The sequence below is a fragment of the Urtica dioica genome, chromosome 9 (genome assembly GCF_054948205.1).
Source record: "Urtica dioica subsp. dioica isolate 48M chromosome 9, U.dioica_male_clone48M_v1_H2, whole genome shotgun sequence".
NCBI classification, from domain to species: Eukaryota; Viridiplantae; Streptophyta; class Magnoliopsida; order Rosales; family Urticaceae; genus Urtica; species Urtica dioica.
In genome coordinates, this window is record NC_142764.1 from 17723494 (window position 1) to 17737810 (window position 14317).

A 14317-nucleotide genomic window follows, 5' to 3' on the forward strand; every position below is an offset into this window, starting at 1 on the left:
AAGAGGAAGCATTCTCATTATTACTCTTGCCAGTAATGGCGATTACATTCATCTTCCACATATTCTCTTTGATATAGCCTTTACCCACATACATCCCATGGTTACAAAGAAGAGTTCCAGAAATAAGATTCTTCCTAATGTCGGGTACGTAGAGAACGTTGGTGAGCTTCATTTCCTTCCCAGAGGTCATTTTGAGGATGACGTGGCCAATCCCCATGACGTCGGAGGTGGCCAAATTTCCCATGAACAGCTTCTCCCCAGTCGGGCGCATGTCGAGCGAGCAAAACGCGTTTTTGTCGGAGCAAACATGACGGGTAGCTCCAGTGTCTAGCCACCACTCCTTGGGGTTTGAATCGACTAAGTTTACTTCGGAGACCACGGCGACGAGAAATTGGTCATCTCCCTCGGTCTCGACGGCATTGGCCTAACTCTTCTTCTTCTTTTGCGGCTTACGGCAATCCGCGGCGCGGTGACCTTCTTTGTCGCAGTTGAAGCACTTTACAACAAACTTTTGTTGGTTCTTCTTCTTGAAAGCAGCCCCTTTAGCCCCAAGCTTGTTGGCGGGCTTCTTGCCTCTCGAGCCTTCACCATGCTCGACGATGTTGGCTCTCTCGGACGTGGTTTTGAACCTCTTGTCGGAGCCACAGTTGTCTTCCTCTATGCGAAGGCGAACCACCAAATCTTCAAGACTAATTTCCTTTCGCTTGTGCTTAAGGTAGTTTTTGAATTCCTTCCAACCCGAAGGTAGCTTCTCGATGACGGAGGCAACTTAGTAAGACTCGCTAATGGTCATTCCCTCGGCTTGAATCTCGTGAAAGATAAGTTGCAAATCTTGCACTTGACTCACGACCGTCTTATTGTCCATCATTTTGAACTCGAGGAAGCGGCCCACGATGTATTTTTTCGAGCCCGTGTCCTCGGTCTTGTATTTCCGATCGAGTGATTCCCAAAGCTCTTTCGAAGACGCCTTGGAACTATACACGTTGTATAGGGAGTCCGCTAGACAATTCATCACATAATTCCGACACAAATAGTCGGAATCCTTCCAAGCGAGAAACGCCATTCTCACTTTCGGATCGGTCTCGTCCTCTTGGAGAGTCGGAGGATCGTCGGTCAAAAACCGTACAAGGCCAATGGTGGTCAAATAAAAGAGCATCTTTTGTTGCCATCTTTTGAAGTTCAAGCCATCGAACTTCCTCGGTTTCTCGGCCGGCATCATCACGGGAGGCCCTCGCGGACCGCGCCCGCGTTTTGAACATGACCCGCGGGTCCGTTCACGGCCATAGCCGCCATCGATTAAACAAGACCCGCGGGTCCGTTCCCGGCCGAAGCCTCCGCCGAATTTTGCACGACAATGCTCGGGTTTGAGGCGTTGGTCGTCAATACCTCCATGTTGGAAGGCAGCGGGATGATCGGATTCCCCGACGTATCCACTCCGTTCACAGTTTTGTTGTTGTTGTTGTTTTCCATTACTACAAAAGAAAACACCCAAATCAAAATTGTTGAAAAGATCAACACAAATAAAAATATATATTCAATCTCCTTCCACGAGAAAGCTGTCTAAGAGCACAATATTACTTTAAGATTGTTAGAATCATTACTTCAAAATATTTATTTTTCCTGGAAAAATAAAACCGACAGCTTAGAATAAAGAAAATAAAAATTACAACACAACAATATTATGAACGAGAAAATAAACAAAATGGGAAAGCAAAGGCCGAGGACCGTTCGACGGTCTCCTTAAAGTAATATTGCCATCCCCGTGGGTGCCGGAAATGACGAGCAATTTACCTCCCAGGATACAACGGCAGAAAGAGAAGAGGTTTGCACCAAACGGACTTCTCCGGCGAACTAAACCTGTAACAGAACTGATCACCGACTACAAAAGGAAAAACAATTTCTGGGAAAAAAAAGGAGCTGAGAGAAGCAGTAGAAAACTCTGTGTATCTCGAATGAAATGAGCAAGCCTCTATTTATAAAGGCCAAGGCTGCGTTGGTTGAAGTTCCAAATTGTCCAGCCTTAAAGGCATTTAAAGCAGGTTATTACAACCATTTAACACACCGGTTTGAACTCAAGGCCAAGCGAACAGACCAACGTTTTCAGCCTTAATGGCATTATTCCACAGTCATAAAGCGCACTTAAAGCTCAAAGAACCATTGAATTGAAGAATACAAACTGTTGGCTTTAAGTCTCAACCGTACACTTCGTCACTTCGTCCGGCCGAGCTCGTCCAGTCGAACTGGAATGACTTCGTCACTAAGTCCAGGCGAGCTCGTCCAGTCGAGCTCGTCCAGTCGAACTGGAATGACTTCGTCACTAAGTCCAGTCGAGCTCGTCCAGTCGACCTGGAATGACTTTGTCACTAAGTCCAGTCGAGCTCGTCCTGTCGAGCTCGTCCAGTCGACCTCGCCTCGCCCAGTCGAGCTGGAATGACTTAGTCACTTCGTCCAGTCCGTCACTTTCTCAGTGTGTGATAAAGCATACTTCAAACATCAATTTCTCATTCATTCTAGCTCCGTTTTTGGCAAAATTATAATCGATATTATACCCCATTCCGCAAGGAAAAATAATACGAAAGAATTATCAAATTCCGTTGAGTGGAACCCACTCAACCTTTTTGCCTAAAGTCAACAGCTTAATAGACAATAAATACTCAAGATTGTCTATTTACTTCTCTAATACTCCAACATGTTGAATTCGTATAAAGACTAACTTCAAGATCACGAGCAATGGGGCCAAATGATGAATAAAACAAAAATGGGGCCATGTGATGAATAAAGGGAAACTTATGGAACCTTTTTCTTTTTCCAATGAAACACCAGCTTTTGACAACACGGTTATATATAGAAGGAGGTGAAACGGAATAATTATATCCGATAACTTAAACACACACAAAAAAAAAAAAAAAAAAAATGAAGAAGCTTGTTTTACCAGGGATACATCTCATTATATTTTGCTTGAAATTGGTGATAGTTTGGCAGTCTCACTATTCTGACTTGAAATTTCAGGCTGAAGCAGCAGTTGACTTGAAATTTCAGGCTGAGGCAGCGGTTGACTTGAAATTTCAGGCTGAAGCAGCGGTTGGCTCTCGCAGAGGCAGTAAGGGGTGAGGGGGGGCATATGCTCCCCCGAAACTTTTGAAATTTACATTTTTATGCGTAATTCAATAATAATGTTTTCAGTTTAAGTCCACATTTATAAGACTTTTTAATATTAATGTAGCTTCTGAAATTTTTATTTCATTTTTGTCCCCCGTGATTAAAAATTCTAGCTCCTCCAAGTCAAGTTCCATCTAAAGCGAATCAGCAGTCGCCTAACGATTCACGTAAGGGGCTGGGGAATAAATTTTTAAAATTTACATGCTTATGCGTAATTTATAATAATTTTTTTTTTAAGTCTAAATTTATAAGGCTTTTTCATATTAATATTCCTCTCCTGGAGTTTTTATTTCATTTTTGTTCCCCCTGATTTGAATTTTAGCTCCATCAAGTAACGCTGGTGATTTACCTACAGTTCAAGGTGAATGAAAATCACTTTTTTTATTTTTATATATAGCTCTCCTCTTTTAACTGATAAAATCATAAAGAAAACCACAGACAAATAGGATGTAACGCAAGTTATTTCGGCAGTGACTGCTCTGAACCAGTTGGTGTATCAGTTGAAATCAAAGAGCACCATAAGTGATTTCGTTAGCGCGTACTGCAAGAACACACAAACCAGCGCTTACTCAGTTAAATGCAACGATGATTGCTATACAGGAAATCCCTGCTACATCGACACAGTGTGCGTAAAGAAGCAACCCACAGTTTTTATTTTTTATTTTTTATTTTTTTTCACCTAAACATTATTCCTAATTATTTCATGTAATTATCTTCGGCAGAGGCTTTAGCAATATGGGCTTAACTGGAACAATAGATACCGGAATCAGTGATCTTATGAACCTTACTTCGATGTGCGTTTCTTCTTCTTCTTCTTCTTCTTCTTCTAATAAATTTCTGCAAGTTTATTCTCCAAATAATTTAAAATGTTTTCTATGAGCACCTCGGTATTGCATGACATTAATTTCCATTTTTTCGTGGAACTTATGATTTCTAACTGGAGAGACAAATGTGAAGGGATTAATCTAACTGTCTAGTCCAATGCACTGATCACACACATATATATATATATATATCCAATTAGTTATTATTTACTGCAAATGACCTCTTTAATACATTATTATATTATTAAAATTTGGTATTTGAACAGTTTTGTACATTTTAGCAGTTTTATTAATTTAGACAAAACTGACTCTTTTACAATTTTATTAATTTTAATCGGCTATTTAATTAGTAAGAATATCACGTGTTATAAATTGTATTTTTATAATATGTACTGGTAGATTTATAAACAATAATATCTAATTTATAAGCTGACTAATAAACGAATCTATAGATTCGTAAGTTTCGTGGTTAAATAAAATAGTCAGGTTCTAAAAGAATAAAAAAGGTTAAATTCAGAGATAAGTATTCTTTTTGGTACTGTTTTGTTATGTGGTTTATTAAATTAAGGGTTATTAAGTTATATAGCCACACCGGATATAGTGGATTGAGATATAGCTCACCTTTGGTTAATTTCTTGTAAATAGTCAAGTAAACTTATTAACAAATTAATAAAAATCTTATTTAACACAACCAAACATATATTTTAGGTAGTTAATTGGCTGCCACGTATGCAAATTGGCTATTTACAAATCATTTACTTAAGGTTGGCTAATTTACAATTCATATAGTAAAAGTGGCTTACGTAGCCAATTTTTTGTTAAATTAAAGTAATATGGTAAACTTTAATTTTCTCCATACAATTGTTGGTGCCGGCTATATACTCACTCCTCTGTTGTCGTTTCGTGTGTTGACGGAACAGCGATCTATCCAGCAACCAACTTCATGGTCCCATACCCACAAGCTTGGGGTATCTGCGTTTCCTCGACTATCTGTATGTTTCAACCTTTGAAGTAATAAATTTACTTTATTTGTTAATTATCATTCTAGTTGTTGGTTTGAGTAATGAATTTGGTTCCTTAATAGGGATCTTTCAAACAATCAGCTCACAGGGACAATACCAGACAGCTTGGGAAATTTGATCAGTCTTAAAAAGTTGTAAGTTTCCTTGTGAGGGAGTAACCGCTATTGAGCCTATTTGTCGATAACAACCATAATTGGACATGACTGGACAAGACTACGAATGAATAATTCGGTTTAACCGATCAAGTTTATGATACAGAATTGAAATTTAGTGCCACATTAGAAATTCAAATCTTCGGTCCCGTTAACCGATCTAGTTTATGAAATTTTAGAGATTAACGATTTTGAATTTTCATGAAATCGGTTATCTATTAACTAGTTTATTTTTATATTTTTTTTTATGGTAGTATCCTATTCCCCAAGAAATTTTATATCGGTTGTATTTTTAGCTTTATTGTTGCTTTATAACGTAGTATTATTTGTTATTATAATAATTATCGGGTTATTTTTATATCGAGAAAATTCAGCAAGATCTCTCTCAAAATATTTCGCAACTTGTTGAGACGTCTTGGTTGTCCTTGTGCAAGATATGATCAGTCTAATCTTTAGGAAAAGTTCTGTTTGTATTGATGTCCTAGTGCAAAATCTCCACCGAATATTTTCTACGCCCTTTGGTTTGTAAACACTCGCAAATCTCTAACCAATTCACTGTAATAAAAGACACTTAGTAGTTCTTTTTAACGCAGTGTTTTAAATTTTCAAGCGTGAACATCTGCATGCCCAAAACTGTTTGAGTTAGTGTGTATTTATCTATGTCTTCTTTCTACTACCACATATATGTGAGTGATAGAGCTCATGTTTGTAATTTGTGAATACTGTTTTAATTTAGAGTGACAAAACTTGGATGAGTGTTTGAGTGAAAATTAGGAGATCTCAGGTGTAGGGGAGACTGAATTAAAATTCTCAGGTAATAATAAAAAATATGTTATGGAAATGTGATCATTCAAATAAGACTAACGTGTCCTACTGACTATGTTTTAGTGAATCGGTCATTGGTCCAAAAAAGTTTAAACCAAGAAATCTGATTTCAATTAAGAAATATCACTAATAATTCTTAGACTCTTTTTATTATTTTTTTTGGTCTCTTAAGTTAACGCAAAATTACATTTGGCTCATACGCCATCCATAGAAGATATTATATATTGCATAAAAAATTTCATATGAGTGTCTATTAATTCTTCTTGTCATGATTTTCATTGACGAAAGAATTGTTGAAATAATCATGATTTTCCGAAAAATAATGACGCCGCACTTTCTGCAATAAAATTTTGTTATGATTTTTTTTAGAACAGTGTAGTCGCGTATCGCAAATCATCTTTATAATTACCATTATTGTTATTATTAATTTTTTGTTTTTTTGGTGCTATAGACGTCTGGGAAAGAACTCTTTGGATGGTGGTATACCATCATCAATAGGAAACTTAAGGAATTTAACAACTCTGTAAGTAAAGCTTGTCACTTTTGTTTATCATAATGAGCTTGGTTGCTTTTTAATGATATCATCTTAAATCGTTATATTTTTCTCAGAGAACTGCACTACAACAAGCTATCAGGCTCACTCCCTCCTACGTTGGGAAATATCAGCTGGCTTGAGTATTTGTATGCTTATCCATTACTCGCTCATCACTATGACCTCTCATTACAACTTGACATAACATTTTGTAATTATTATTTACAACATACACTCACTCATAATTCTTTTTTAAAATATTATGGCGAGAATAATACTAGTATATATATATAATGGTGCTAAAGTGTCCTAATTTTATTCGTTAAACAGTGTTTTTCAAATCTTAGACATGTGCTTATATTTGTATACAATGCTTGTATGATTAGCCCTTATATTCTACATGCATATTAATCATAATGCTCACAATCAACTGTCTCTTGGTTAATAATTAATGAAGGGTTTTAGCTGAAAATAGACTAAGTGGTAGCTTGCCGTCGGAACTTGGACAGTTGACGAGTCTTCTATCCTTGTAAGTATCTTACTAGTACTATATATATGCATATTATTAAAAAGAAACTATATATAGCTAGTACATATTATCTTACTATAACTGAAATCTAATTAGAAGCATCTCTACGTATAGGTCCGTTTCGTCCAATTCACTTTCCGGTACGTTGCCAGACCTCAAGGGCCTCACCAAACTTCGTTGGTTGTAAGTGTATTACTTCCTTAAAAATTTATAGCTTGCCAATTCTTCTATGTATTTCAATAGATAACTAAATTGGTTACTAAGGACATAATTAACACTTTATGCAGTGAAGTAGCTGGCAATCAACTAACCGGTGAGGTGCCTAACTATATACCCCATTGGACAGAACTTCAAGCTCTGTAAGTTAACCTGTCTGGACTCTGGACAAAATAATTTTTAAAAAATGTACTTGGGCCGGAAACTACTAAGAGTTATTTTTTATGTAGGAATAAAATATGAATTACCGTTACTCATTTTCTTGTAATACAAATTATAAGTGAAACAAGATAAGTGTAAGTAGCAGGGTTTTGTATGTGACAGGGCACTTCAAGGTAATAAATTTGATGGGCCTCTGCCCGATGGATATTTTCAGATGTCAAGTCTGGAGACTATGTAAGCGTAAATCCCGAACGAAATATCAATTATTGATCGATTTCCTTGTATTTTATATTTTAACTTCCATTATTTGACCATGTTACAGGATCATAACTGACCTAGGTGGTGGCAATGAATTCAAACTTCCGATGATTATAAATCTTACAACCATTTATAAATTGTAAGTAATTTTAGCTATGTACACAGATGCATGTACCGTTACTCAACAGGCGTTAAAATTAATTTAAAATATTCTTTTAGACTGGTTAATTGGGAACTAAGATAGGTTTATGAGGTCATAGGTTACTCCTCTATTGCAAATTCGTTTTGAGATGGATTCCTATGATCAGGGTCAGTCCAAACTCACCAGAATTCATTAAGGATCCTAGGCGAATTAGTATTTTGGGAGCTTTCGATAATAATAAAAATTTAAATATAAAAGAAAAAATATAAAAATTTAAATATTTTGGGCATATATATAATATATATTTAAAATTTTGAAATCCAGCCCAATCGGAGGCTTAAGGCACCCGCCTTGCTCGCTTATAATCAGGGCCGCCTCTGCCTACGATAGACAACCCAAACAAGTATCAGTCCTTAGATAATCACACATTCTTGAAAGAGCAATCTTTTAAAGGGGGTAGTGTTAGTACTCCTGAGAACGCTCTCACTATCCTTAGTTATGTATCTACTTTGCTATATCCGAAAATAATTCCACGAACAGGATGCTGAGAAACTGCTCGATCACTGGTTCGATTCCCAATTCCATCGGTGAACTTTCAACGTTAAAACATCTGTAAGTTCCAAATAGTGGTAATTTATTGTGGATTATTATAATTAGGATTATTATTAATTAATCCTCGATTACGATAGTCACGAACAAATTGTTTTGCATTCATATATAGTGACTTGAGTTTCAACAAGCTGGAAGGAAATATTCCAGAGTCCATGAGGCCCAATTTGATTTATATGTAAGATTAATGTCAGCTATCATATACATTCTAGAATTATCTTCCATTAATTATATAGGAAATGGATAATAATGCAATGCACTTTTTGTTTTAATATGAAAGCAGGTCGTTGGCGAGAAACAACCTGAATGGAACAATTCCTAATTGGATATACCAGGCAACCAAAACTAGAATGTATGCATTTAATATTTTTTTTTATTTAATCTATAAATTTTCTCGTCCTCGATTATGCTTATAATTTTGCAAACTTTTGGAGCCGAATTCTACAGAGAGAATCTTTCATACTTTATTTTTCTTTTTTGTGTCTCTGTTTTTGCAATACTTTTTGGTTCTGTTTTAGTGTATGTTAAATATTGTACAGATGTTTTTATATAGTTATGATAGGTATGCAATTTGTTTTATATATGTTCCAGGGATCTTTCATACAACAATTTCTCCATAATGAATATACCAATACCGTCCGACCTTGATCTGTAAGCACAAGCGTTTGAATTTTCTATTTTGAAAGACTGACAAAATTAATGAAATAAGCTTCAACGGATATAATAATCATATTAAACAAGTAAACGATGAGCAATATTATATTGTTTCTTTTGTCGTTATTATTAAAACTTCAGGAATCTGTTCGCATGTTGCTGCTGTGACGTCTCCTCAACTGCCGAACCCTACATGTAAACTTTCCTTCTATTATTTGTTTTAATTGCTTTATTTGTTTTTATTGGCCTTATATTGGTACCGTTTTCATGTTTGTGTTTTGAGTATATTCAGTCTATAATTAAAGACCTTGTAATGTTTCTTTTACAAGGCAGTTGTAATTGAATAAAAAAAATCTTGAACCTTGCGTTCAAATATTGCGTTTCCTTTTCTTTCCTATAACCTAGTGTTCATCAGTACATTACTAACATTTAAAGGTATACGTTTGTCAGAAAATTTTATGTGATTTTTGTAACTACTTTCAGGCTTAACGTCAGTGATATGGCAAAACTGTACTCTAGAGATAAGAAAAAGTGTAAGGGTTTTATTTTATTTCAATGAAAATCTTTTTATTTTCCAGTTATAAATAAATATTTTATATGTTTGATCTTCTGAAGCCCATAACTTGTACATTAACTCCGGCGGCCCCACAACTCATTGGAAAAATACACTTTACGAGGCTGACAATAGTACTTCACCTTTCTACATAAGCCCGGGGAAGAACTGGGCTTATAGCTTCTCCGGAGATTTCCTTGCGCCGACCACAAATACAAGCGATTACACACAGAGGATTCATTGTAGCATCTCCAACTCCGAGACATCGTTGTTCGACGACGCACGTCTCGCTCCTGTCTCGCTCAATTATTATGGATTTGGTCTCAGAAATGGACGCTACAATGTGACGCTTCATTTTGTGGAAATAGTGTATGTAGAGGACGACGCAAACTACAATGAACTAAGGAAACGTTTGTTTGACGTCTACATTCAGGTATACCGATTCCCTAAAAACTAGCGGGATATATATTTTTGTGTTTCTTAGCACCAATGGCCCTTGGAGTTTTTCGATAACTGAACTTTAACCTCTAAATTGTTAGTTTTGCTCGTTTCCCTGAACTATTGATTTTGAGCATTTTTTGCCTCTCTAAAACTTTGTGTTGATATTTTCAATACAAAAATTACAATTCTTTTGAGCTTGTAACTATTCTAATGTGCATTTTAGCCGTATATATCACAACAGAAATAAAATTATAATTGATTTCTCGAAAATGGCTTTATCTATATTAGTCTGAACTTAAATAAAATTTTAATACTATAATCGGTGATATTGCTAGAATATGCTTATTGATACTTAATTATTCATTTAAAATATCGATAAAATAAAGTTTAGAGGAGAAGATAAAAAAATAAAATATACTTTTTTTTATCAATGTAAGTACCTAACAACTTTTTGTCCACCAATGTTATTTTTTATTGGTCGCAGTAGCTATCTATCCGATTTCAAACTTGATTTTAAAGAACTAGCCAACGTTTCGTTTATTTTAATAAATTAGTCATTTACCGAAATTGATGTACATAAGTGTTAGGGACAGTCGTATAAAATGCTATTTAATTAATGAGGTCACGTCACTAAATATAGTTAGATTTCAAATCTAAAGTGGTTTAATACGTGCGATTTTTCATTGTTTTTAGTTTTATCTTAATCTTGCAAGGTATAAAAATGTGATACTTGATAACGTATCAGGGTAAAAAATATATGGAGGATTTGGACATCACGAAATATGCAGGGGGCCAAAATAAAGTGACGATTGTGGATGAAGAGATTACTATCACTGATAACTATAATTATCTAAATGTGCACTTATATTGGGCCGGAAAAGGGTCTAATGTCGACTTCCCTGCTTTCAATGGGCCGCTCATAGCAGCTGTTTCCGTCGATCCTTGTAAGACATATCTTCATTATATCATATAATTTCATCAAAATCAAATCCTTGATATGTTTGACTGGATTTACAGTGTTCGATGTTGACGAAGGAATACTATCTGCCTGGGAAATAGCGCTGATTGCACTAGCCTCGTTGGTCGCTCTGCTTCTGATCTTGTTAGCTTTAGCGTGGGCAATGGGGTTTTTGGAAAACAAAGAGTTAAAAAGTATGACTGATACTTTTAATTGAAATTTGTGATTAGTGTAAACATGCATGTTAATTATGAAAATTAATACATTGTTCTGTTTGGACAGGAAAAGTAAAAGTTGGGGAGCCTTATCACGCGGATGGTCAAGACATAACGGTCACTCTCAAAGAATTGGTAGCCTCAACAGGCAATTTTAGCAAAGAAAATAAAATCGGAAGCGGATATCTGGGAGCAGTTTACAAGGTGAATGTTTAGACAACTTTTTTTTTTTACCCGATACGTTGTGACATTTATATGCTTTTTCTTCAAGCTAGGATTTTTTTTTTTGTTTAATTTATTCTTTATTTTTTTATTTTTAAGACATTGTATCACGTACCTTAGAACAATATTTTTGGAAATATTTTGTGACATTCTGGGTCACATTGTGAGAACGAATTTTTTTTTTTCGTAATTTTGCAGGCAGATGTAATGAAGACTCCTGAAATCACTGTGGCTGTGAAAAAGATTTTCCCTCGCCACAAGGGAAAAATATTTGGTTCAATTAAGAAAGAGATTTCACTCCTGATGGCTTTGAAAAGTGAGAACCTCGTGAAGTTGTTTGATGTTCATATCGGAGAAAGCCTACAGTTGTTCCTTTACGAGTACATGGAAAATGAGTCCCTCGAATCCGCCTTATTCAGTATGTATATGTTCACATACATTGCCTTGTTTTGATTGAGTACCAACACTAAAACTTACAGAATATATTTGCTTTTGGCGATTTGTAAGATTCTAAAGTGGGAACCTTTCCTTGGAGAACAAGACTTGATATCTGCAAGGGAATTGCGATGGGTCTGAATTCTCTACATCAGTATTCTGCTTACAAGATAGTCCACGGAAATCTTAAGGCCTCCAACATTCTTCTTGATAAAGACTTCAAGCCTAAGCTCTCGGACTTTGGTTATGCTGGTATCTACAATGAAGAAGATAAATTCTCAATCCTCAAACAAAATGCGCCAAGGTAAAAAGATCCTCATGCTTTCATTTTTGCATCCATGGCAGGCTGTTCGCAAGTTGACCCCGCTTTTTTTTTTTGGCACACCAGTAGTCTCTATATTTAAAATATTTGACATTTGTGATCCTTTTACTAACCTCTGTAAAAATTGTGGACAAAATCACAAGTGTGCGACAATACGATCGTTTTGTTAGGGGGAATGACCACCTCATGCTGTTTTTTAAATATAAATGCACCCCAGGTTTGAAAAAAATATATATGGAGAACTCATGGCCACGAGTGGGTATAAAAGGATTAAAACCTGAATTTGAGTATAAAACCACATTAACAAAAAATATAAGTTAGATAAAATTAATGGCAGTAAGATAAAATTCTTACAGGTGCCAAGTTTCCAAATTTAGGGTGGCTACTGCCAAAAAAAGACTAATCAACAAAAAATATAATTAAAAAAAAAAACTGAATTGTCACACATCTATTTATCTGATTATTATTTTGTATAATTTGTCAATCACAGTGGCATTTTAGCACCTGAATATTGCGACAACATAACGGTGAAAACCGATATTTATAGTTTCGGCGTGATACTACTTGAAATAGTTGCGGGACATGGAAACAAAGAGAGCAAAGGAAATCAAGAAACCGAAGATCTTGTTGACAAGGTAACAAGAACTAGAAACGTCGTAGATACAAATAAATAATTACCTGAGGCTTTTGTATGTATAATATGTATATATATATATATATATATATATATATATATATATATATATATATATATATATAGGTCCATTATCATTTCAAAGCGAAAAGACCAAGCAGCGTGAGTGGTTTCATCGATAAGAAGTTGGACGATGATAAAGATCTGAACGAGAAAGAAGTGGAAGTAGTCCTAAGGTTGGCTATAATGTGCACTAGCAGCCAAAGTCTGAGGCCGACTATTTCGGATGTATTAGAAGTCCTTGACGGAAAGAAAAAAGTGGACGACATTTCTGTTGTTGAAACTCCATCCCCATCTGCGCCTGCCTCTTCCAAGTAGATTGCCATGCCACGTGTATCTCTTATGTAGACATATTTTCAACTGGCATATCGAGGTTGAGCTTTGTTCTATTAGTGTGCTTCAACTTTTCTGTTTCGTACTCTCTATTTCACATGTTTACTGGTGTGCTTCGACTTTTCTGTTTCACTGTCTCTATGTCACATGTTTGCTAGTGTGCTTCGACTTTTCTGTTTCACTATCTCTATTTCACATGTTTACGAGTGTGTTTGACTTTTCTACTACTGTCCGCGTGGCCTTAATGCCGTTTAGATGTCTCTTTGGAAACATGTTTCCACAAGCTCCTCACTTGTCACTACTACAAAATTTGGGGCTTCCACAACCGTTCTGTATCATTGTAGAAGCCTCCATCGTAGTAGTTTCTACAACGGATCCAAAATCGTTGTAGACGCTCAGTAGCTTCTACAACAGTTCTGGATCCGTTGTAGGAGGATGGAGTTTGTACAGCGGTACCAGTATCATTGTAGAAGCTACTACAACGGTACATTTTTCGTTGTAAAATTTTCACAAAATCTAAATATCTCGCCACGGCGACATTATGTTCTCGCTGCGGCGAAATCTTCTACAACGGTTATTTTAAGTGTTGTAGAAGATCTCGCCGCAACAAGAATTGTATGTCGCCTCGGTGAGATCAAGTAGAAAGTTTTTGGATCCTATATAAAATCTCGCCGCGGCGACGTACAATTCTCGCTGCGGCGAGATCTTCTACAACGGTTCTCTTACTGTTGTGTAAAGTTTCAGAATTTTTTTAAAAGATCTCGCTGTCGCTGCGGTGAGATCAAGCACAAAGTTTGTGGAACCAAAACTTTTATCTCGCCGCAGCGACATGGTTTTCTCGTTGCAGCGAGGCATTGAAACCCAGAATTTTTCAAAAAAACTCGCCGCAGCGGCTTTATTTTTTCGCTGCGGCTATTTATGTGGTTCTACAACGGTACTAAAACCCGTTGTAGAAACTGGTACCTGAAAATAAACGTCATATGCAAAAGTAAATTTCCACATCTTCAAAACATCCAAAAGCAAGTATCTACATCCAAAATACATCCAAAATTCACAAAAA

General features: G+C 35.9%; 2 protein-coding genes across 3 annotated transcripts; one reads left to right on the plus strand and one right to left on the minus strand.

The window, feature by feature from the left end:
- Window positions 1-424: 424 nt before the first annotated feature.
- On the minus strand, window positions 425-1216 carry LOC149385414 (uncharacterized). Its single transcript, XM_089626331.1, has 2 exons — window positions 848-1216; window positions 425-748 (listed from the first exon to the last, which is right to left on the minus strand). Exons 1-2 carry the CDS (start codon window positions 1214-1216, stop codon window positions 425-427), a joined length of 693 nt encoding a protein of 230 aa, XP_089482457.1.
- A 1664-nt stretch (window positions 1217-2880) lies between these two features.
- Window positions 2881-13381, plus strand: LOC149385415 (putative LRR receptor-like serine/threonine-protein kinase At1g53430). 2 transcript variants are annotated; one of them, XM_089625753.1, is made up of 29 exons: window positions 2881-3015; window positions 3046-3100; window positions 3273-3326; window positions 3482-3520; window positions 3631-3784; window positions 3882-3953; window positions 4904-4975; window positions 5068-5139; window positions 6434-6505; window positions 6592-6663; window positions 6972-7043; window positions 7158-7226; window positions 7331-7402; window positions 7584-7655; window positions 7744-7818; window positions 8362-8433; window positions 8543-8608; window positions 8714-8782; window positions 9022-9081; window positions 9226-9279; window positions 9568-9617; window positions 9700-10070; window positions 10824-11022; window positions 11096-11230; window positions 11319-11455; window positions 11672-11891; window positions 11981-12212; window positions 12721-12865; window positions 12991-13380. In XM_089625753.1, the coding sequence occupies exons 1-29, from the start codon at window positions 2914-2916 to the stop codon at window positions 13240-13242; spliced, it is 3186 nt and encodes a 1061-aa protein (XP_089481879.1). In that variant the 5' UTR covers window positions 2881-2913; the 3' UTR covers window positions 13243-13380. The 2 variants fall into 2 exon arrangements, with proteins under 2 accessions (XP_089481879.1, XP_089481878.1); XM_089625752.1 differs by having other exon boundaries at window positions 2881-3100; window positions 12991-13381.
- The last annotated feature ends 936 nt before the right edge of the window (window positions 13382-14317 follow it).

What these genes read in the sequence shown, in the direction of transcription:
- LOC149385414 (XM_089626331.1), bottom strand. Translation starts at nt 1,216, where the DNA reads ATGCCGGCCGAGAAACCGAGGAAGTTCGATGGCTTGAACTTCAAAAGA. An exon ending in TGATGGACAATAAGACGGTC is followed by an intron (nt 749 to 847) that starts GTGAGTCAAGTG and finishes GTCATCGAGAAG; the next exon opens with CTACCTTCGGGTTGGAAGGA.
- LOC149385415 (XM_089625752.1), top strand. Translation starts at nt 2,914, where the DNA reads ATGAAGAAGCTTGTTTTACCAGGGATACATCTCATTATATTTTGCTTG. An exon ending in TTGACGAGTCTTCTATCCTT is followed by an intron (nt 7,044 to 7,157) that starts GTAAGTATCTTA and finishes CTCTACGTATAG; the next exon opens with GTCCGTTTCGTCCAATTCAC. An exon ending in TGTTTGACGTCTACATTCAG is followed by an intron (nt 10,071 to 10,823) that starts GTATACCGATTC and finishes ATAACGTATCAG; the next exon opens with GGTAAAAAATATATGGAGGA.